Below are 22,610 nucleotides of genomic sequence, written 5' to 3'. Positions count from 1 at the left end.
TGCATACCATTTTTAAAATCCTGAGCAAAGTACTCCATTGTGTTACTTTATTATTCTACTCCAAGGGGGAAGGTAAATACAAGAGATGAGAAAATAAATTACCCATATACATATACCATGTGTAAGTCTCATCACATAAGAAGACTGTGAATACAATACAATTAGAGAATAAGAAGTATGAGACACTAAATTATTAATAGCCTGGCTCAGAAAAAGTCTGAGACAGGGTGGGATTGGGACATGACACATAGGGTCTTAAAAATAAGGACAAATCTACATGTTGAAGGTAATGAAAATACCTTCTTTGCATCAGCGCTTAAAATAGAAAAGAGGGTAGATGATGACATTCTGACTATGCCAGAAAGGACTGATAGCACAGATCTGGCCTGGTTTTTAAAGTGATTTTCATAGGTACAGTGTAGGCTTTGAATGGTACTCGAACATTCCCTTGTCCCGGGACTGATGTTCAAATTAGCACCACGTGTTTCAGATGCCGGGCAGGCTCAGGAAGGCCGCCATCTCGTGTACACGGTTCCCTGCTTTGGCTATAGCCGCCTTTTGGAAATTAAACTTTTGTTCTACACAGTTTCAGTTCTTCCGTAAATCACCGCCTGCCTACTCTAGCCCCTTCACAGGAAGCCTGAGCAGGCCGGCGGTGACGGAAGCGCGGGCAGGAGCAGCCCGTGGTCAGGATCAGCCCGTGCCCAGGTACCACCTCCGGCCCCGCTCCGCTCCCCGCCCGGCGTCAGCGCGGCGGGGCCGGCCGGGGGCGGGCGCAGCCTGGGGCCGCCTCCGCCCGCGCGGGGCTGGGCCGTGCTCGTTCCGCGCCGCCTCCGCCTCCCGCCCTGCCGCGCTGACGCCCGGGCCGTCCTCCCGTGCCGGCGTGCGGGTAAGTGGCTCCCCCTCGGCGGCTCCTGCCCAGCGGCGGGCGGAGCCGCACCCTCCCCCGGCAGCCGCGCAGGGCTCCGCGGCCAGGCCGGCTCTCCGCTCCCCGCCCGGCCGCGGGGGGGGGGGGCTCCGCCTCGGGGCAACTTCGCCCCCGCTGGCGCCGCGCTTTCCCCTGCCGCTCCCGCGTTGCGCCGCGTGTTGCCGGGACCCCCGCGGCACAGCCCTTCCTCCTGCCTCGGCCCCGTGCCCCGCCTGCCCCGGCCCCAGCGCGTCCTCCCGCCCTGCCCCGGCAGCCTCGGCGCTGGCTGCGGCTCTTCCGGCCCGGCCCGGCGCCCGGAGCGCTGTGGCGGCGGCCCGGCCCGGCCCGGCCCGCGGGCTCCGAGCGCCGCTGCCCTCCCCGCCTGCGCGCTCCGCGCTGCCCCCGCCGCAAGGGTTGGCCTTGGGGCACAGCTGCTGAACCATCGCCCTCTCCTCGGTCGCCTTTTATCCCACGTGCCTCGTCTCATGAGAAAGCGGCTTCGCGCCCAGCGCTGCCGCGCTCCGGGTCTGTTCCTCAGTGCCCTGCGGCTCCCGCCGTGCCTGCTTGACAGGTACCGCGCCAGGAGTGATCGCTCGGCGTTTCTTCTTGCGGAGAGTCAAGTGTTTTATTTGTAGTAGTAAACTCAGTCTCCGTTACAACATTGAAATTCCTGCGGAGTTGGTGTTTATGCAGATTCTGGCTTTTATGGAAACACCTGTTAGGAAAAGGGCCGAGACAATTGAGCAGCTGTCAAAAAATAATAGGAGCATCTCACTAGCAGTCTGCACAAGTGAGGCAGTGTGTGCCCCGCTCGCTTCAACGTGCTCATTCGAACAATTATCCTGCAGAATTTATCCCCGATGATGGCTGCCGTTGGGCGCAGGATAGTACTCTGTAGTATGTGAGTCACTGTTCTGCTGTGAGAATAGTCTGTGTGTGTGACTAGTTTGGAGTGTCTGTGTCCAACATCGAATTCTTGTAACAGTCTGTATAATTCAATAACTAGGTATTACAGTTTTATTTAAGAAGCACGAGATTTCTCTTTTTACTACCTTTGGCAGGTGTCTCAGAGGATTTCACTGTGTTGAATGCTATTTTGTTCACTATGTGAAGATACTCACAAGCCATCCAAAAGCCTTTTCCACTTCAGTGCTTTATAACCCCGCCTCTATAAATTTTGGTACATGGGAAGAGAATCTGGAAACAGCGGTGGATTGCTTCACTTGACTATGACTTTTATTTATTGTTCCTCTTGAAAGGAGGATTTTATGAACTTTTATTTGAAGACAGACTAAAATTGGTGCTTTCAGCTTGAAGGTACATTGTTTTGCTAATTGTTCTGCTTTCTTGCATGTGTGTCTTATCACTCTTCATGCCATGCATACACTTAATTTTATAAGTCTCTCCTTATTTCCCTTTTGTTCATTTATTTTTGTAGCATTCATTTTCAGTTCTTCATTTGAGCAAAACATTTCAGGTTTTTCTAAAACAGTTGTTCCTGTCTCTTTACCCTGAGCTGGTAAATCTCTTCACTGGGATATCCAGGCTATGAAGTCAGCTGTGCTAACAGCTAACTGGTAACAATTAGTTACCAACCCAGGAAATGCTGATTATCAAGTTAGTTGTGGGACTTCCTTTAAAAACATGCCCTTTAAAATTGGATAGATTATGCTCTTTAGTGGCTGGAGAAATGATACAGGGTGATGTATGTAGCTGTAAAATACTGCTCCCTGCATAGATTAATTTCTCAGTAACAGCTGAATCCTATTAATTTAGAAACTTGGTTGTTGTGGACAAAATTGACTTGACACGGGGAATTTAATTTATTACCAGTTAGCTTTTAATCACCAGTTGGCTGGTGATATAATAAGATGACCACTACTTAAACACAGACTTGGGGAAAACTCCTTTCTTCCCCTTTCCTGCTTGGCCCCTCAGGTTATGCTCTGGCTCTTGGGCAAGGCAGTGGTAATGCAGGAGGTTGGGGTTGGTACATGGAGATTTCTTTCTCCTGCTCATTTCTTCTGCTCCCATGTGGGTCCTCTCCATGGGCCCCTCAAGGGTGTCCCTGTCCCAGCGTGGGCACCTCCACAGGCCACAGTTCCATCGGGGTGTCCCTGCTCCAGTGTGGAGAGTTTCCTTACAAGAGTGTGTCTCCAGCTGTGTCCGCAGCAGTTGTTCCCTTCTCCATGCTTCCCTGTGCCTTTTTGAGCACTCTCTCACGTGTCTCCTCCTGTGCTTTCTTTTGCCTTTGCTGCCACTGGCAGCCTCTCCGTTTCTCAGATAAACTGGAGCGGGGCTGCCGTGTGCTCATCCGATGAGTTGGAGGATGGCAGGCAGTGGGTTTATGGAGCCAGCTGGAGCTGGCCATGGCCCACACAGGGCAGTTTATGGCCTCTTCTCATGCATCCCCAACTCCCAGAACCTGCATTTTATCCCCAGTATACTCCTGTGCCAATTGGGTGATGCTGGAAGGATGGTCCTGTCCATGCCTAATTATAGGAACTCCAGTTTTGTTTTATACACTTAGAAATAAAACCAAAGTTCTCTCCTGTAGCTTGCTAAATCACAATAATGTGTTGTGTCACTAGGATGGTAAAACTTTTGCAATTGTATGTATTAACGGGTCTGAGTCCATATGTGATTGCACTGATATATGTTCTCATAATATTTTTTTTTCATAAAACTTTCTCAAAGAGTTAGTTTTCTTCTTTTTTTCAGACCTGAAGGCAGTGGTTCTGCTGACACAAAGGTGGCAGCTCTGAGCCCTATTCCACCAGTGTGAGTAATCATGTCCTCAGAGATTTTTTAATTTCCTTTTTTTGTTTGTCTCACTGAATCAATGATTTTGGTAGCTCATCCCTCTTATCTTTTGGGCTGAATTGATGCCATCTTGAATTCTATGTGGCATTGTGTGTGTTGGAAGCACATAGAAAAGAAAGACATGAGATTTCAGGTTTGCAGGAACTAAGCTGTTCTCTCTGTCTTTGCAAGATGGAATCTTGATAAAAAAGGGAATAATTGAGAGTAGTCATGCATAATAGAAGGTTTGGAAACAAACAGTTTCTTAGGCACTAAACTGCTGTTGACAGCAGAGCCTGTGCATGCACAGGCCTGCAAGTAGCCATGGTAAGGGTGGGCAAGAGTGATGATGGTGGTAAATGGTCAGTGTAGTACTGAATCCTGCTCTGCTGCAGTCCAGCATGCGTGCTGCCCTCGTAATATCTTCCTTCTTTCTCCCCAAGTACATATTGTTTCTAGGTGTTCCAAATGTTTACTTGATATATAACTTAAATACAGAAAGTTTATGGTTTTCCTGAAAAATTGCTAGGGGGCAGAGTCCTTGGAGTCAAGTGCCTATGTATTGATATTGCTCTTAGCAGGCAGAAAATAAGCCTTTCTTTTTCTTTCTCAGGGCTTCCTATCCTACCCTGTGCCTTAAAGATGGAAACTGTAGAAATGAATAGTGTATCCTTGAAACGTCCTCGCTCTGAGGATGATGTGGCCAATGCAGATGAAGTTAAAAGACAGAAGATCTTGGAGAAGTCTAAGGCAGGGAATGACTCTGGGCAGAGTATTGAGACTGTAACAGAACAACCCGAGGACACAAAAAGTGAAATAATCCCCAATGAGGAAAGTGAGGAGCAGGAAGAAGAGGAACTAGAGGATAGTGATGAAGATGGAGATCCAGAGAGCTTTGCAGACATGATGAAGCATGGACTGACAGAAAGTGATGTTGGCATAACTAAATTTGTTAGCTCTCATAAAGGGTTTTCTGGGATCTTAAAAGAGAGGTAACTCTTTGTCTTGTTTCATATGTTAATTCCTTGTGTAACACAGCTGTAGTTCTCTATTTTCCTTTTTTGACTTGCAGATTGCAGCTGGATTAAGTGAGGTTCATTACTTTTTTTACTGCTAAAGAAAGGTTTAATTTAGGACTTTTCTAGATTGTGGGTCTTTTTTTTGTTGTTTTTTGTTTGTTTGTTTAGGGGTTTTTTGAGGTTTTTTTATATGTGTTTGGTTTTTTGTTTTTGTTTTTTTTTTTAATTTATTTTCCTGTCAAATGGAGCTTTGAAGAAGGAAGCTGTGTATGAGTAGAGATACATGATTACACTGACCTTTGCTGTTTCCTTTGCTCTCTGGCAGCAGCAGAGACACAAAACCTTATGCAGTACACCTACCTTTTGTACCTCTCCTCAGTGCTGATATGAGATGCACTGAAAAATGGAATTGAACCATCTTTCTTTGGTTCTTTGCTGTGCTCTTTTTTATCCTAATGTCTGTAAACAAGGATAGTTAGGCTTTAAATTATTGTCTGCTCAGTTAGGCTTTGAATTACTGTCTGCTCAGTAATGTCATTTACATAGAAGGGAGTTTTAAAATTCAGGATATGGAATTTAGTATAGATATACATTATAAATTTAATAAGATGTTTGGTGTTTAGTAGCTTTTTAAAATGAACTTCTAGGTTTTTAAAATTAAAGAATAGCTTTGAATAAAACAGAATGCAAATACAGGAGCTCACTGAAGTGAGAATCACTGTTTCTCTGACTTAGCAAAGCAGTTAAGGTTGCTTTGTTTACACACTGAAAAGTCACTGTGTTTAAATAGTGGCTTCATACATAGATAATTTCACATAAATGATATATACATATTATGTATGTATTTAATCTTGATGTGCAGCATTAAGCAGCTAGTGTAATCCTTCTCTGGGAAGCCTAGTCTGTGCTGAACCTTCTTCTGGGAAATCTGCCAATTTTGGTTGGCCAAAGGTAACCATGTGGTAGAAAATTCGTGGGTTTGTGGGGTTTTTTTTGGATACTAGTTTTAAACACCTATTATTAATTCATTCTTGGCATTTTTATGGTACCATCACTAGCATGTCTAGACAGCTACTGATAATACAGGAGAGGACACAACACTCCTCAGGAAGGAATTCTACCAATATGTTGTATATCTCCACAGAGGGATGGCAAAAGGGGGCTTGGGTGAGGTACTGTAGAAAGCGTCCCATGGTGAAGTTTTATTCATGTTTCAACATTGATAGAATAAGAATTACTTTCTTTTTTTTTTTCCACTTTGCTAGCAAATGCTGCTTAAAAATCATTTAGCAGTTGCAACATTAATCGACTGTGCTGTGTTATAGTTGAGCTGTTTTTATTATTAGATATGAGTGACAGGATTGAAAAAGTCAGAGTAAAATTCTTTTTTACTGTCATAAAGTATGCAGAGTAACTTTATTTGAATGATGTTCTGTACAACTGAATATATGGACATGGTTGAATTTGTCCTGCCTTCTGTAAAGTGGCTAAAATGCACTTTATTTTGCAGGTTATTTGAAGTGACAGAGATAATGCAATAGTTAATGCATTGCACATTGTGGCAATGCAGTGAGTCTTAATTGCCAGTAATGACTGGGATTGAGGATAAGCATTACTGATCTCTTCAAACTAGTGAGAGAATGACTGGGAATAACTACAGTAGGTGTTTGGTGATCTGCAAGGAGTCTGCTGCATTTGGATATGTGTTCTGTGGTATCCTTCTGGGGGGTGGGAATAGGTACGGCTTTCTCATGGTTGTTAAGTTTGTTTCACCTGAATTGAATTACACTAATTCAGAATTCTTCAGTGAATTCTGCTAACAAAAAGCTTTTTAGGAAAGGACTTCATGTGATGTGGGATTTTTATTATAAATGTAATGCATGTTTCTTTCTATCAGATACTCAGACTTTGTTGTCCATGAAATAGGCAAAGATGGACGTGTGAGCCATTTAGATGACTTTTCTGTTCCAGTGGATGATGAGGTAAATTTTGAGGTAGATTCGGTAATGGCTATGCTTCTTAATGCTCCTTAAGCAAGACCATTGAATGATTGGAAGTTACTCCATGAGGGTTATTGGATGTTTCTTTTTTCTCCCCAAATATATATTAGGACCCATCAGAAGAAACATTTACAGTTTTGTCGGATGAAGACAAGCAGCGTTTAGAGGAGCTCCAGCTTTTTAAGAATAAGGAAACTAGTGTTGCCATAGAGGTAAAATTAGGAAATGATATGAAGTTTGGGATGGAGGCAGAGGGAGGCAGGGAGGGAGTAGAAGGTACATTCTTTCTAATGCATGGAAGGTATAAGAGCAATTTGAACATGATGTGACAGATAACACCAATCTGTGTCCAGTTTAGGGATTAATTCTCTAAAGTCTTACAGATGTACTCAAATTCATGCATATGTGAGTTGTTACTTTGATTTTGATGAGACTGTACACAGGAACTTAAATACAGGTTTCAAGTCCTGTGGTGTTAAAATTACCTTGCAGTATTTTGGTTTCCTATCTAATATTGTTTTAAAGAATAAGGAGGTTTACATAAAACATCTATCCTGATGGAACACTACTTTCAAGGTCAGCATTTAGTGATTTAATAGAAAAGAAGATAAATATGCTCTTCTGTAACAAGAAAGATAAGAAAATGACATTAAAACATTGCTATTTTTAAACGTTGCACATATTCAAATATTGCACATATTCAAAGAATAACTATTGAGCTAAATTTGGGACACGGAGATGAGTAAGATTATACCTGCTAGTTTCAAATAAGATTCAGACACTAAATAATCTTATCTAGCTAATATTTTTTTGCCTTTAAAGCACCCTTCCCTTTCATATTAATTTATTTGGTTTCTGCATGTATGTGTATTAACACAGGTAATTGAAGACACTAAAGAAAAAAGAACCATCATCCATCAGGCTGTGAAGTCCTTGTTTCCAGGACTGGAGACGAAAACAGAAGATAGAGAGGGAAAGAAATACATTATTGCTTATCATGCTGCTGGGAAAAAAGCATTGGCAAGTGAGTTTCAGTATCACAGCAGATGGGTAAAGTAAATGCTAAAATTATCCCCAAAGTAAGAATTGTTAGTAAGTACTTCAAGTGAGTGTGCTTCCTCATGCAGTCTTGCTTCATTTTTTCCTCATTTCAGCTGATGCTGTACATCTAAAATGTTTAGGACCACAAGAAATGCTTTAAATTTAAATTTTTATTTGTTTTTCTTTACAAATAATTCATCCAGTTTAGAAGAGAGAACATTAACTTCTATTTCAGTGAGAATAGGCAAAACAGAGGCTTTATTTTCAGGATTTTTTAAATTTAACTTTCACGATCTTAACTGTGTGTGTAAGCGTGCATTGTGGATGTAAGAGGTTGTAGTTGGAAAATGTACATTAGCTTGATAGATGGTGTAATCTTAATTGTCTTGAATATTGATGACAAAATTCTTAATGACTTGAGTAGAGACAAGCACCTTTTTTTTTTCTCAGAGTTATAGTTTCATATAAACATAGTTTACCATGATCATTACTTCTGCTTTCAAGGCTAATTATATTTGCAGAAAATGATCTTTATTCATTATAGATCACAGTTAATCTTTCAAAATAGTCAAAGTCAAGAAGGATTTTCAAAATGAAGTGTTATCCACTTTAATCTAGCAAAATACTGTTTTGGATACTGGGAATAAATTAACATGTTTTACATCTTTTTACGTTAGTAAAAATTTGTTGCTGCTGTAAGTTTAGAGGATTATCTACCTGCAGAATGGTGTACATTTAACTAAAGATACTGAGGTTTGGTTTAAATTGGCTGCATTCCTCTGTCATTTCAACCTACTACAAATAATGGTATGTAAACCTAAGCCTTTAATTTTAAAGACAAAGGAGATGGAAGAACGATAAAGAAATAGAGTCATTTAAAATGGGAAATAAAATAATTTCCCCTTTAATGTAGTTGTTTCTTTAAGGCTTGTTATAGGCAAATATGGGAATGTTTTATTTTTATTGGTCCAATTATAATGTGTTTGTGTCTTACTTAGTCATGTTTAGAAAATGTGTATGTTTGCATGCTTTATGCATGGAGTATGTATACTCCCAGCACAGAATTCTCCTCAGCCAGTTTTGTTCTGTTGGTTTGTAATGGTTTTTCCTCCACCTTTTCCTTCTGTTTCTATTCTTTAATGACTGTTACAGTCAAGTGGATGTTGTTAAGCTGATTTAAGGGATAATATATAAAAGAATTGAAGTATTTGAAATATGCTGAAAAGAATTTAGTGGTGTGTCTCTAGGATTAAAACATTGTGGAGCACCATCTTGTGATGCAGAGAAGCATCATCTATTTAAACTTGGATTCCCCAGCTGTGATGCTGCAGGCACCTGTGCATCTGTTGGGGTGGTCTGTCAGTTTCTGTGAGTGTGTGCAAATGCTTATGGATGTAAGACTCAAGTTCTTTTTAGTCAGGATTACATACATATCTTTCTTGTTTATATAGCCACAAACATGTCTTTAGTCATGAATGGGCTCCCCAGGCAAGAAACATTTCAAAAGTGTAGAATATTGGATTATTAGCTGAGATACCTGATTACTTTTGTTGATAACATAAAACATTACCAAACATGCTTCTTAAAATTTAAAATCAGCAGGTGCTATATTTCTATAGTCAGTTTATCCTCCAAATACTTAAAATACTGTCTTACTAAATTGTCAGTAAACTGTTGTTTCATCATTGTCCACAAATTAAGTTTGTTACATCTCCAGTTGAAGCTTTCCATATGTTCACTGTTTGCCTCTGCACGATTCCATTCCATAATTGTCTAAATTGCTGTCATCCACCACCTAGCTGTTGGATGCTCCTTGAAGCATAAACAATCCCATAACCATAAACCTGCATGTTCACCTCTAAAAACCCTTTGACAGTCTAAAAATTAAATGCTACTCTTTTGTACTCTTTATGCTCTGCATTGGGACAGAGGTCAGAACTGCAACAGGTAAGAGACGTTGACATTTCATACTAACAAAAATGAAATGCCAACCATTACGACCTCCTAAATAGGAACAGGACTGGCCAAACTTGTAACAGTTTCTTAAAAATCCCTACACATAGTGTTACTTAAAATGCCCTGAAACAGCCAAGAATTAGGCTTGTTCTACTTCTTTTTCATAGTGCAGTATAGGCAGTATTAATTTGGTGCAGAAAAAGTCTGTTAGTAAGAAGTGATATTAATTATCGATTTTGAGAGTACATGTTGACAACTATAGGAATTTTTCCATGGATTTCAGTTACCCAAGCCTTTGCCCTTCAGCCCATATTTCAGACACTACTATCTGTCTATAACTTTAAAGGCATTTATCACACACCCTGCTGTTAAAAAAGAGCTTCCAAGCCTCAAGTTTCAGCAAAAGGCTTGGAAAAAGGGCTTGGAAAAGATAATTTTATTGTAAGAATGTAGCATGACTCTGAAACACAGCAATAAGGACTGCAAATTGTCCCACTGCTTCATCTACCCAGTTGAATGCTTTGCAGTATTGGGTGAGGAATGGTTGAGTATCAGGACTGTGGCTGCAGCCTCCTTTGGACAGGGTCATGTCTGTGATGCCCAAAGCATGAGGAGCCCATTGGTGTGTATAGCACCTACAGAATCCTTTTAGTGGAGATCACATTAGAGCTCACTTCTTGAAGTGAATTGAAATGACCATCTACAAGATGTATTAGTTAAATATAAAGAATGGTTCCAGATGGAGAGGATTCTCCTTTGTGAATTGAGCTCTGTCTTACTCTCTTCTCTTCTAATTGCTGAGATCTTAGTGGAGAACCTTGCTCTTCCAGCTGAATGCAGTGTGTCATTGACTGAGTTTGAGTAGTGGTGGCTCAGAAGAAGAGACCAGCAGGAACATGAGGTCTCCAGTTTAGGTCCAGTGAAACTCTGGGAGGGGGGGCTGTGCTTAGGAACTGATGCTGCAAGGCAAGTGATGCAATAATTCCAAGCGACTTAAAACCTGTACATATAGTGTTTTATACTGTAGCATCCAAAATTGTCTTTGCAGAAGTGTGTGCATGAATGGCAGCTTCTCAAAAACAAGCAAGAATTAAGCATACTTACTATTTGTGTGGGTTATCTGGACTTTGTAAAACCAGTGTGGAAAAAAAGAGCAGTATTTCCCAAGTACTTCCTTCCTGCATTGGTGTTTGTATATTGAAATAAGGCTGGCTTTTTCAGTTAGCTTTTCCTGTTATGAAAGATGGTTATGCCTTTTTTTTTTTTTTTTACAAAACCAGGTATGTCTGCTTAGTGGCTAGCAAGAGTTAAGGGACTTCTTGTTTAAAACAAAACAAAATCTTAGTTTTGTTCTTGAATAATAAGGAATAAGGAACTGATAACCCTCAGAATTGAAGGAACCTCACAGCTGGTTGCTAAGCCTGTGTAGAATCAGTGTCCCTTCCCATTAATGCCATTGACAATGGATTATTGGAAAGTGAAAGTTTTACCTCTGGTGCAAAAAAAAAAAAAGCTTAGCAAATCATTGAGAGTTTCTTTCCTTCTACAGAAAATGTCAAATAGTAGCACAGAATTGTAAATCAGTTGTTAGTCTGTGGGATCTGAAGTTATTTCAACCTCTGGCCTTCTCTAAGCATGGCACCATACCTGCCATGAATTGTATGTTCATGTCCCTCTTGTACCAGATTTCTTGCTCCTGTTGTATTTTAAAAAGTGAACCATCTTAAAGCAATTTTTTGAGCATGATTTCTTAGGGTTTTGTAGTGGTATGATTCATTATTTTGCATGGCACACCAAAACAATACTACAGAAATAAGGAATATGTCTGTACTATAAATAATAATGGTAGTCTTCCCACGAACAGGGCTCCAGTGGTCCTCAACTATTAATTATAGAAAGAGCTAGAAGAAATGTGGTGTAGCTTCTATTACTGAAAGTCAGTATAATGATAATGTCTTTGAAAAATTTAATCAGGAGTACAGCAATTAAATGACTAGGCTATATTTTCAGATAATTTCATGACAAAGGAACTGTCACTATTTCATTCAGGATTTTCTAGGTGACAGAACTGATTAAAGAGAAGTTTACAGTCCAGTGGAGGTGGGGGAAGAGTCTTTTTCAATGTGCTTTACAGCTTTTACTGTCAGTAATTAATGCCTTCCTTTTAATTTTTTAAAGCAGATGGAAATTAGCAGGAATTGAATCTTGTGTATTTAAAATAAATGTAGCTGCAATGGCAAATATATATATTTTTTTTTTTTAAGTGACACTTTAACCTTTTTGCTTTTAAAGATCCAAGAAAGCACTCTTGGCCAAAATCTAGGGGAAGCTACTGCCATTTTGTACTGTACAAGGAGAACAAGGACACCATGGATGCCATTAATGTCCTATCCAAATTTTTAAGGTAAGGCTGTTGTTTCTGCCATCCTGGCTGGTGTGCAGCCCTCTCCCTCCATGTTTCTTGTTGCTGTAAACATTAGGCTTCATAATTATGTAAGAGCAACACAAGTGATTGCTATTCTCTAATTTGTAGACAGCTTAAAATGAAAAATTACTTTAAAATATCAAATTTAAAATATCAAAGTTTTGTGAGGAGGTGAGAATGGAACAAAATGAGCCTAAGAAATTTTAAAGACCACTCTACTGCTTCAATGGAAAAAGTCCACAATTGCCATTGGCTGATCTGAGAAAGGCTTGGCAGCTGAAAGCCTCAATGTACGTAACCTGAATTAAAAGCCATTTTTTCCCCAGTGTGTGAATATATGCAAGTATGTTATGAACCTGTCAGATATTGTTGTGATAATATGCTGATCAGTTTCTAAGCAGTTACAGTTGATAGACTGTTGTTCCATGTATTAATTTCTCCATGGTAACACAGGCTTAGTTCCTTTCACCCCATCAAGTGAAGAAACAAAAAGATTTGCCAAGGCGTGACATGAGCACAGTGAATTGCAGAGGAAGAGCGGTTTTAAAACTGGGTCAGTTCAGTGATCTACTCCTAGAGAAACTTTCCCACTTTTCCCTTTGCCCTTCTTGTCCAAAAAAAACATTTATAATCTAGACATTAACCAGTGGACTATTGGTGATGAGAACAGATTGGCAAGAGCATAGTTAGGTGGAAGACTGTATGTAATGGCAACCCTGCTACCCCCTGGAGCCCTTAACTGGAATAACTGGAAATACACCATCCAACACAGACTGTAAAGTATAAAGTGAAAAGGAAAAGACGTTTTCCTCTCAGGGGAAGGAGTGGATCAAATTTTAAATTAACTTCTCATACTTTCTCATAATGTGCAGGCATGGTATTCAAACAGACATGTTTGAAGTTTAAGGAAGAAGTGGACATGATTTTTTTTTTAGTGAAGTTGGTGGTGGCTGTTCATTTGTGTAGAGTGAATGTATCTAAAGAAGTACTTCAAAGTTCATATTTTGCAAGCACTGTTGTGTTAGAAGTGAATTGTCTACATTAATTAAAATAGAAGTTTCCTTGTGTTTTATGTACTCATGGATGAGATTAGAAAATGTCACACATTGTAACCCAGTTCTGAGGAATGTAGGTATATTTTTCTATTTTTAATTTATAAGACTAATAATTCTAGGCAATTATGCTGAAAATTATGTTTGATCTCTTGCTATTTTAATATGTATAATATATGTTACTGTTGCTTTTAAGAGTGAAGCCAAACATATTTTCCTACATGGGAACTAAGGATAAAAGGGCTATAACAGTTCAAGAGATCGCTGTTCTCAGGTGAGTAAGAGTACAGTCTGGAGTATTTGCACTTCTGCTGTGGTAGCTTTGATATCTCCTCAAATACCTAAAAGACTCAGTGACACAAATGGCAGGTACAGGTCCTGACCTTGTAAAGCACAGGTGTTAATGAAGATGCCACAGTCCTTTTGTATTCTGTGATTACTGCTGATATCAGTCAGTGCTCTGAGTCACAGGCTGGTTATGTGTACTTGGCGGAGGCAGTGGGACAGATTGCCTGCCTGCTTTTAGGCTGCTTGAATCTCATGCAACAGCAGAAAAACAGAATGACATGGTGAAAATAATGTCCTACTTTCTTCCTGGCTTTTGTTTCCCCCTTTCTACAGCTAGAATCCTATTTTCTTTCTCACTGTACTCTCTGAACAGTGCCGGAGAAGGCTAATACTGTCCTTGCTCATCTGTGAGTAGCCAGAAGGGGCAAAAAAATAATGAGCAGTTTTTCCTGCCCTAACCTAAGTCCCTTAAGTCACCTTCTAAGAGAAAATAAAATTTACTTTGTCATATTCTAAGATAATTATATGGTGTCTGGGCACTTTAAGTTAGTGTTAGATTCATAACAGAGAATGACAGATGTCTCCCAGTCACATATTGCAATATAATTTTAGCTGGCTGGAATATCCTACCTGTACTACTTTTTACAACTTTTTGAAAACCACACTCCTTGAGTGAGGAATTCACAGCTTGAAAGCAAGAGGTTTGATCAAATCCTTGTTAAAAGGAGGGCATCCAACTGATCGTATATTTCCTCCCAATGTTCTGTATGTGTGTGCTTTACACATATAAAAGGAAATACTGATTGTGAGAAGCCCCAGATTTGCGTTGCTGCAAGGCAGCTTTGCAAAGTGGTAACAGTTAACCAGATGTGTGGTGTAGCCATCTCAGGTGCTGTTTAATGTTATCACATTCAGTGTTGTGTCCAAGAGCTCCAGAGTGCTGTAAATGTTGTGTGGTGTCTGCTCTGTGGTGCCACAGCCCTCGACTCTCCTGCACGAGAGAGGGGACATTGCCAGCCTGCTCTAAGCTGAGTGTGCTGGCCATGCTGTTCATAAATTTCACTATACTAGTAAAAATTTAGCAGAAGTGTCCAAGAGCAACTTGGTGATGCAAAGAACAGGGTATGCTTCCAAAAATACTAGCAACAAAAATGGCAGATATCACTGACACATTGGATTCTATGTTCCTTCATCTGCACTAGGCATACACAGTAGCTAATTCTACTTAGCTCTGTATTTATGACTGTGCTGACTGGATTGTATGTATTCATGAAATAGTTACTCAAATAATGCAGAGTTCAGCTTGTGGGGTACAGTATACATTCATACTGCAATATACTTTTCTGGAGTACATGTTTTAACATAGATGTGAAAAGACAGTGCTAACAGTCTGTCACTCTTTTGTATGAGTACCCTTAAGAATTATGTATTATCTTCCTTTAGCTCTTTCATTAAATTATTTTGAAAAAGCAATAGTAGAAAATTGGGGAAACTGGACTCACTGTTTTTCGTTTTCTATATTTATCTACTTTTCCAAGCATAGGTTGGTCACTGTTATCTGTTTCTTTTTAGAATCACTGCACAGAGACTTGCTCATTTGAATAAATGTTTGATGAACTTCAAATTAGGAAATTTCAGTTACAAGAACCATCCACTGAAACTGGGAGAACTGCAAGGGAACCATTTCACTGTTGTTCTCAGGTAGTATGTTAGTAGGTATCTAGATGGTTCTGTTAGAATTTTTTTTTTCTTTAAATAGATAAGTCATATCAGTGCACCTTGTGTTACAAAAAAATAAGTCCTGTTGGCAGGAGACTGTTGAATTTGATACATGCTATATAATATTGATGTTAAGCTTTAATATAATGGACATCTCAAAATAGTATAAACCCTTAATCTGTCTATAACATTTTTTTAATGCTAGAAACATAACAGGAACTGATGAGCAGATAGAGCAAGCAATGCATTCACTCAGGGAAATTGGATTCATTAATTACTATGGAATGCAAAGATTTGGAACCACAGCTGTTCCTACTTATCAAATTGGCAGGTATGTGTTGCTTTCATCCTCCCCCCCTCTTTTTTTTTAAAAAATTTTACTCTTATCACCATGTAACTTAATGTATTTTTGGGAACGGTTTTCTAACATATTGCCTGTACCAGTTTTAAATTTAGATTCAAGAAAGATCTTGTTTCTGAACTTGCTTCAGCAGTTATCTTGCATAATAGCACTACTTTTAATATTGCATAAGTCTAAACACAAATAAATATTTTTTGATAAGTTGGCTAAATTTCTTTAAAATAGATTTAGTCAGTTCTTAATACACTTTCCTGTTTGAATCCTAGAGCTATTCTACAGAATAACTGGAATGAAGTAATGGATTTGGTATTAAAACCACGACCAGGAGGTGAGAACTGAAAAATGATACATCATGTGTTTCTGCCTCTTCTCCAATAAACATATGTTTAGGAAAAACTTAAGCCAGTTTAGCAGTGGAGAAGCAATCTTCAGACTCTCCCTTTCTGCCTCACTTTCCTTGCTGTGCAGTTTCTTGCAGTGGGGCTAAAAAGGGACCTGAATATTTACAGTGTCTGCTCAAGCTCCATGTGAAGCCTTGCAACCTCAAGTGTTCTGTGATTCTGTTCATCTCTAATTACCATGACCCAAACTTGAATTTTTCAACTGTTTTAACAAAAGGTGAGATGGATGCTTTTTTTGGTGTATAGTTAAAATGTTTTTATTTTACATCCTTGTTCTAGCTGAAAAGGGATACTTAGTCAAATGCAGAGAAGAATGGGCAAAGACTAAAGATCCAGCAGCAGCCCTCAAGAAACTACCTGTAAAAAGGTGCGTGGAAGGACAGCTTCTACGTGGACTCTTAAAGTATGGAATGAAGAACATAATCTCTGCATTTGGCATAGTGAGTGTAAAAGTTGGGCAGTATTTACTTGAATAAACATTCTTTTGATGGTATCAGGATGAATTTAAAATAGACTCATTGATGCTTGATGACTTGAAAGTTAAGTTTAAAAACCTTTACATTTATCCTGCCTTTTTGCTGTAAGTACTGCTGCATAGTAACTGATGACATGTCTAATTAATATGTGCATAATGAGCTTTCCAATTTATACAACAGTCTCTCTGGTATGTGGGAAGCAATACAGTTATACTTAGTAGCTATGTATAATACAGATCTGAAAATTGTGCAAATGTTCAGTTTCAGTGTTTTTCCTGTTGCTTTAAAAGTATAAATCAAACTGATGGTGGGCTAATGAATCAGCCTGATATGGAGGTGATGGATCCACTTGTCATTTTCAAGTGCTGTAATCAAGATAAGTCTTTGGAGAAAATACCTCATCACTAGCAAACTGCTGTGTCCATTGTAGGATCTGGGGGATAATTTCTTGTTTATGGAGAAGATAATAAGAATAACACAGTGCTTTCACAGCTGCAGAGTTTACTTAATATTTCAGGAGGTTGAATATTAATTCAGTGTTTTATAATAGACCTGTATGTTTGACCTGTAGAATTAAATGTGTTGTTTTTTTTTTTTTTGTACATTTAAGCAGTTTTTTTGTGCAGATTTCAAATGTGTAAAAGCATTGTTTCTTCACATATTCTTTTCTCAAACAAAGAACAAAAACCAAATATGTATACCAAGAAATTGTGTATGTCTTTTTGCTGGATAAGGTAACATTTAAAATATGCTCCTTTTTGGTAATGATTGTCAGAAAAAACCAAAAAATGTATCTATCTAGTGTTTAATTCTTTTTTTTGTTTACCTCTAGATACCAAGAAATAATCGATTAATGTATATTCATAGCTACCAGAGTTATGTGTGGAATAATATGGTGAGCAAGAGAATAGAAGAATATGGGCTTAGAGCTGTACCAGGAGATCTTGTACTTAAAGGAGGTAAAATCAGACAAAGCCAGTGATGCTGTATAGTTCAGATTCCTAGGAAAACAAGCCATGGAACTGTTTGTCTGATACTGCTTACATAGTTTCTTTTCTGTCACCAGTTTTGGCCCAGTGAGATCTGAATCCATTGGCCTGTTTTAGACAAATTGTGCAAGGAATTGGAAGTTAGGTATTACACTTCCATGAGCTGTTTGTTTGCCTGTTTTTTCAAATAACTGGATAGGGAAGAGAGACTATGGAGGACTGATTATTCTCAAGAATGACCTCAAATCTAGTTGAGCTGTGAAGGACTGTGGAAGGACATTATAAAGTTTTAACCATATAAGTTTTTGATTGCATTAGTATCTTGTAAAGCAGAAACTCCACTCAATTTTTAATGTTTTCTTTGTGTTTGTTCTGGCATTTCCTACAGTATTTCTCCTTTATGTATGCCTGGTGCATGGAAGGGGGCTGTTCCTCCAGCAGTCCTTACTTCATGTAGCTTTAAGTCACTGGAAGCCAGGCTGTAATTCTGCCAGTAACTGTGACAGCCTTGGAGGCTGTTACTTCTTTTCTTAGAAATGTTGTCTGTTAAGTGGAGATAAAACATGGTAGTTATCTTTCTCTGAGTAAACTTATTTCAATCAAAGGCTTTATTTTAAATTTAGCTGAAATTACTTGTCACAGGCATCTATGCTGGTAACTTAATTTTTCTGTCCTGACTGTAGCCACAGCTGTTCACATTGAAGAAGGAGACGTTGATAACTACACTATCCATGATGTAGTGATGCCATTGCCTGGATTTGATGTCATTTATCCAAAGCATAAAAGTGAGTCTGTTAACTGAAATACCTGAAATACTTACTCTGAAAACATAAGTTTGCTTTAAGATTGTTCTTAAAAGGCAAATTGGATCTCAAGTCACTCAACCTTGGTGACTTTCAAAGCAAGACATCACTTCAGATCTCTAAAACATTAATGTCAGCCTTTTGTTGCTGCTGCCAGGATGCTCTGCTCAGTCTCCTTCCCACTAGGAATCCCAGATGACAGCAGAGCAGAATTCTCACTAACCTGTACCACTGCAAGGATTTAATCAGGTACAGGATTTTGTCCTTGATGAATTTCATGAGGTTCCTCTTGGCCTATTCCTCTAGTGTGCCTCAGTCCCTCTGAATGGCAGTCCTCTCCTTGCATGTATTGAATGCCACCCCAGCTTGGTTTAGCCCACAGATTGGTTGGGGTAAATTCCAGCTCTTCTCCACTATTTCACAGGACACATCTCAGTTCCTTGAGGAACTCTGCTTCTAGGTAGAGCTGCAACCAGTAGTGACTATACTTTGAGATGCTGAGCCAGACAGCTGTTACCCACTTACCAGTCCACCCACTATAATGTTCTCACCTGGGACACAAAGATACTGTGGGAATACATTGACAGCCTTGCTAAAGGCAAGGCAGGCAACAGTCCCTGCTCTCCCCTCATCCATAGTGTAATAATTTCATCATAGAAGACACTAAGGTTGGTGGGCTTTTTGCTTTTTCTCTTTCTTTTTCTCCCCCATATTAAAACCACAGTCATTTTATGCCCAGAGACGATTCCATTATTTTTTCCCAGGGACCAAAGTGAGCCTGACTGTTCTGTAATTCCCTAATTATCTTTCCTTCTCTTTCTGAAGTTGGGTGCAGCACTTGGTTTTCCGCAGTTTTCTGGGACATCCCTAAATCTGCACAATCACTGAGATGATAGAGAAAAACTTCACCATGATGTGAGCCAGCTCTCTCAGCCTGTATCTTCGTCCACTACTGGTAGTCCCTCTTTCTTAACCTTGCCTCTAAGGAGAGAGGCCTGGAACACTTTGCTGGTCAAGGCCGAGGCAAAAGAGGCACTGAGACCATCAGCCTTATGTCTGTCACTAGACCAGCTGCCCATCACTTTCCTTGTATTCTTTCATTCCTTATGTTGCAGCTGGACTCTTGCTGGTCTTGATGTCATTTGCTGCTTTCAACTGTAATTGAGCTTTGGCTTTCCTGACACCATTTCTGTGTGCCTGGACAATGTTGGTATAGTTCCCTCTTTGTAGCTGGCCCTAGGTTTCACCTGTTCTATGTGTTCTTATAGATTAGGTTAGTCATGAGTTCCCTGTACATTTTCCTCAATATTGGATTGAACTGTTCTTGTACTGTCAAATTGTCAACTGATTTCTCTCTGCTGCTTTTTAATGAGAAAGTAAATGGGTAGTCTGGCCCTTTATATTTTTTTTTCCATATACCTGAGATTAGTCCTGTGAAGTCTAGAAAATTGGAATGCATATATGAGATGACATTTAAATGTCAATGAAGTATTTTGTAAATTTTGTTTTCAGCTGATATTTGATTTGATGTGTTCTTTGTGACTGCCTCTACTAATCAGGGTGTACAAGTAAACAGGTAATAAGATTTGCAGTAATTTTAAACTTCTGTGTAGCATTTATCCCATATATGCTGAAAACTACTGAATTTAAGGGAAGGGAACAATCCATGAAAACAGGCTGTTTAAATTGGTGACACTACATTCTCTCCTGTTAAATATTTTCCTCTCTTGCAGTTGGTGAGGCCTACAAGGAGATGCTGGTAGCTGACAACCTTGATATCAACAACATGAGGCATAAAATCAGAGATTACTCACTTTCTGGAGCATACAGAAAGATTATAATTCGGCCTCAGAATGTCAATTGGTGAGTGGGAGCATAAAGGAAATTACACTTGAATTGACAGCATAGAGTTTATTTAAGTACAAAACAACATGAGACTGATCCATGGGACATCCACACAGACTGAAACATAGGTAGAAAGGAATCTCTCTGCACTTCTCTCATGTTTTGAATGAAGGTGAAGTGGAACTATACCTTTATTGAAACTTTGTTCTCTTGTTCTATGGTGGAGGAGTATCAAGATATCTTACCTAGTTGTTCACTCCTTGCAAGGACTTGTCTGAACACTTCATAGATAATACTTATGTTGAAACAATGATAGATAATGTTCAAAACAGGGTGTTTTTTTGTAGTCTTGCTATAAGAAAGTTGGTCTCAAATTACCTGTCAATCAGAAAAATTGTATCACTTAACCCTACTAAATCACTGTTGTTAGAGATACAGCCTAGTTCTCATATGAATAAATGCCTTTTAAACAGGGAAGTGTACAAATGTGCAGAAAGACATGGTCACTGATGCACAGAATTAAAGATAGAGCGTTTAGGAGCACAGAAATACAAATATTTATACTTGAAACATCAGCACTAATTAATATTAAGTTTGTCTACTTCCCAGTTAGTTTTTCAGCCTCATGGTTACATATTGGATTTCTGTTAAATGAATGGCAGAAACCATATAATGTGTCTTTCAAAGTTTGGATGACTATTGAAAGGCTTCACTCCTGCTAGGTACTCTTAGAGTTGACACCAGTCTTCCCTTAATTTCATGAACTATACTTCTTGTATAGTTGGAAATTCTGACAGCACACAAGGGCAAACAGATGAGTTATGCTAAGAAACTTCTCACTAATTGTTTTTTAACAATCTTCATAAAGCCAAGGCAAGTCTTCTACATAAAGCTTTAGCCATTAGTTTGCCTAATTCAATTTCAGTTGTAAATGCCAAACTGCAATAATAATAATATTGTAATAAATAAACGTGTATATAAAATATGGTAACATAAATAATTTAAAATAACAATAAATTTTATATATGTTATAAAGGGAAGTTGTTGCATATGATGATCCTAAAATCCCATTATTTACTACGGATTTGGATAAACTCGAAGGAAAACCATTACCAGTTCTCCCAGCAGGTAAGTTGATTTTTCTGCTGGTTTGCTAAGTTTGATCTGGCTGTTGCTTTCAACTGCTACATAGTCAAAGCGCCTTTAAGGAAGAGCTTTCATTTAACTATTGACTGTTAAGCAGTGGTAACAACGACCTCTAAGGACAGGCATCTAAATAAGGACCCTAATTTCTCAAGGGTGCAAGCCATTCCTCCAGCATCTGTATTGACGGCTACATTTTCTTACAGACATCTGTAAAATCAAGTAAATGCTTAGCAGTAAATGTCTGCAACTAACAAAGGTGGAATTAAGTCACAAATTGTCTATATACTGAGCTTGTATTATTGGTACTGAACACAGATGACTGAAATACTTAACTCTGGTCACAAGATGTTTTGACACTGCTTTCCAGAAAAGTGAAGACAGGCTAGGAATTGAGTCTGAAAGAATGAATATTTGGTTTTAGAAGAAAACTCTGAAACCACCACTTTGTCCTGAGAGAAAATATTAAAAAATTGTTTCATTAAATTTTTCACTGTGGATTATAAACAGGAGTGCAATGGTGGTGGTTGCTTTGCTTTATGGGCTGGGAAAGTTGGCTGTGGAAGCTGTTAGATCAGTTTAGTTGGCATCCAGAACAGGCATTATATATGCCCTTAACCACTTGTTCTTGCTTTTTGTCTCTTATACCTGCTGATAGATGGCAAATTCAGGGCACTAAAGATGGAGTTCTCCCTTCCCCCCTCCACTTACGCTACCATGGCAATTCGAGAAGTTTTGAAAATGGACACAAGCATAAAAAACCAGACACAACTGAATACTACCTGGTTGCGCTGAATGAACTGCAGAATTACTTAATTTTAAAAAAGTGTTTTCTTATTTACATGTTCTGTACAAATCTTTAAAGAGTCACTGTAAGAAATTTGTATTTTTTAAAGTTTTTTTAGTGCTAGCATTTAACTTCAGTAGTCCTTTGCAAGATGGTGACTGTAATATAATACAGATTTTAGTGACTGGTGCTTTTTACTGAATGAGTAACTTGAGCTGTAACATGAGTGCATCTTTAGAATTGTGCTTATAATGGCATCAGACCTGGAAGAATGTTTAGCTTGCTTTCTTTGGGCAAGCACTGAATGTTTTCATGAGTTCAGCTGCCCTTGAAGTCTTTTCAATGAATCACACGGGGAAAGATAAATTACAACAAAACTAAGATACTGATGAACATATGTATTGCTGGAGTTTTGCTAGTAGCATTTGCACTGATGCAGTAGCAGATTCTTTTAGCAAGGCTTTTGTGTGCTGTAAAGCTGTACAGCTCTTTTAAATAGTTCGACTTTTCATTGAGAAAATACTTGTATTTTCCAGCTAATACCTGTACCAAAGAACAGGTACAAAAAATAAACTAACCTGAAACTCTGAGTGTGT

The 22,610-nt window shown here is 39.0% G+C and overlaps 1 protein-coding gene across 2 annotated transcripts; it reads left to right on the top strand.

Moving 5' to 3' along the window:
• The first annotated feature begins 867 nt into the window (after positions 1-867).
• PUS7 (pseudouridine synthase 7) lies at positions 868-22,604 on the top strand. Of its 2 annotated transcripts, XM_053943885.1 has the most exons (19): positions 868-889; positions 1,969-2,224; positions 3,629-3,688; positions 4,323-4,701; positions 6,626-6,710; positions 6,839-6,940; positions 7,608-7,752; positions 9,699-9,716; positions 12,018-12,129; positions 13,399-13,476; positions 15,063-15,191; positions 15,415-15,540; positions 15,837-15,898; positions 16,251-16,411; positions 17,280-17,406; positions 18,120-18,221; positions 19,973-20,102; positions 21,121-21,212; positions 21,886-22,604. In XM_053943885.1, the coding sequence occupies exons 4-19, from the start codon at positions 4,352-4,354 to the stop codon at positions 22,020-22,022; spliced, it is 1,956 nt and encodes a 651-aa protein (XP_053799860.1). In that variant the 5' UTR covers positions 868-889; positions 1,969-2,224; positions 3,629-3,688; positions 4,323-4,351; the 3' UTR covers positions 22,023-22,604. The 2 variants fall into 2 exon arrangements, with proteins under 2 accessions (XP_053799860.1, XP_053799861.1); XM_053943886.1 differs by lacking the exon at positions 9,699-9,716.
• Positions 22,605-22,610: the final 6 nt, after the last annotated feature.

The sequence above is a fragment of the Vidua chalybeata genome, chromosome 5 (genome assembly GCF_026979565.1).
Source record: "Vidua chalybeata isolate OUT-0048 chromosome 5, bVidCha1 merged haplotype, whole genome shotgun sequence".
NCBI lineage: Eukaryota > Metazoa > Chordata > Aves > Passeriformes > Viduidae > Vidua > Vidua chalybeata.
Note: the sequence above shows the minus strand (reverse complement) of the source record. Positions and strands in the feature narration are given on the sequence as shown.

What these genes read in the sequence shown, in the direction of transcription:
- PUS7 (XM_053943885.1), top strand. Translation starts at nt 4,352, where the DNA reads ATGGAAACTGTAGAAATGAATAGTGTATCCTTGAAACGTCCTCGCTCT. An exon ending in CTGTTCCAGTGGATGATGAG is followed by an intron (nt 6,711 to 6,838) that starts GTAAATTTTGAG and finishes AATATATATTAG; the next exon opens with GACCCATCAGAAGAAACATT. An exon ending in ATTACCAGTTCTCCCAGCAG is followed by an intron (nt 21,213 to 21,885) that starts GTAAGTTGATTT and finishes ACCTGCTGATAG; the next exon opens with ATGGCAAATTCAGGGCACTA.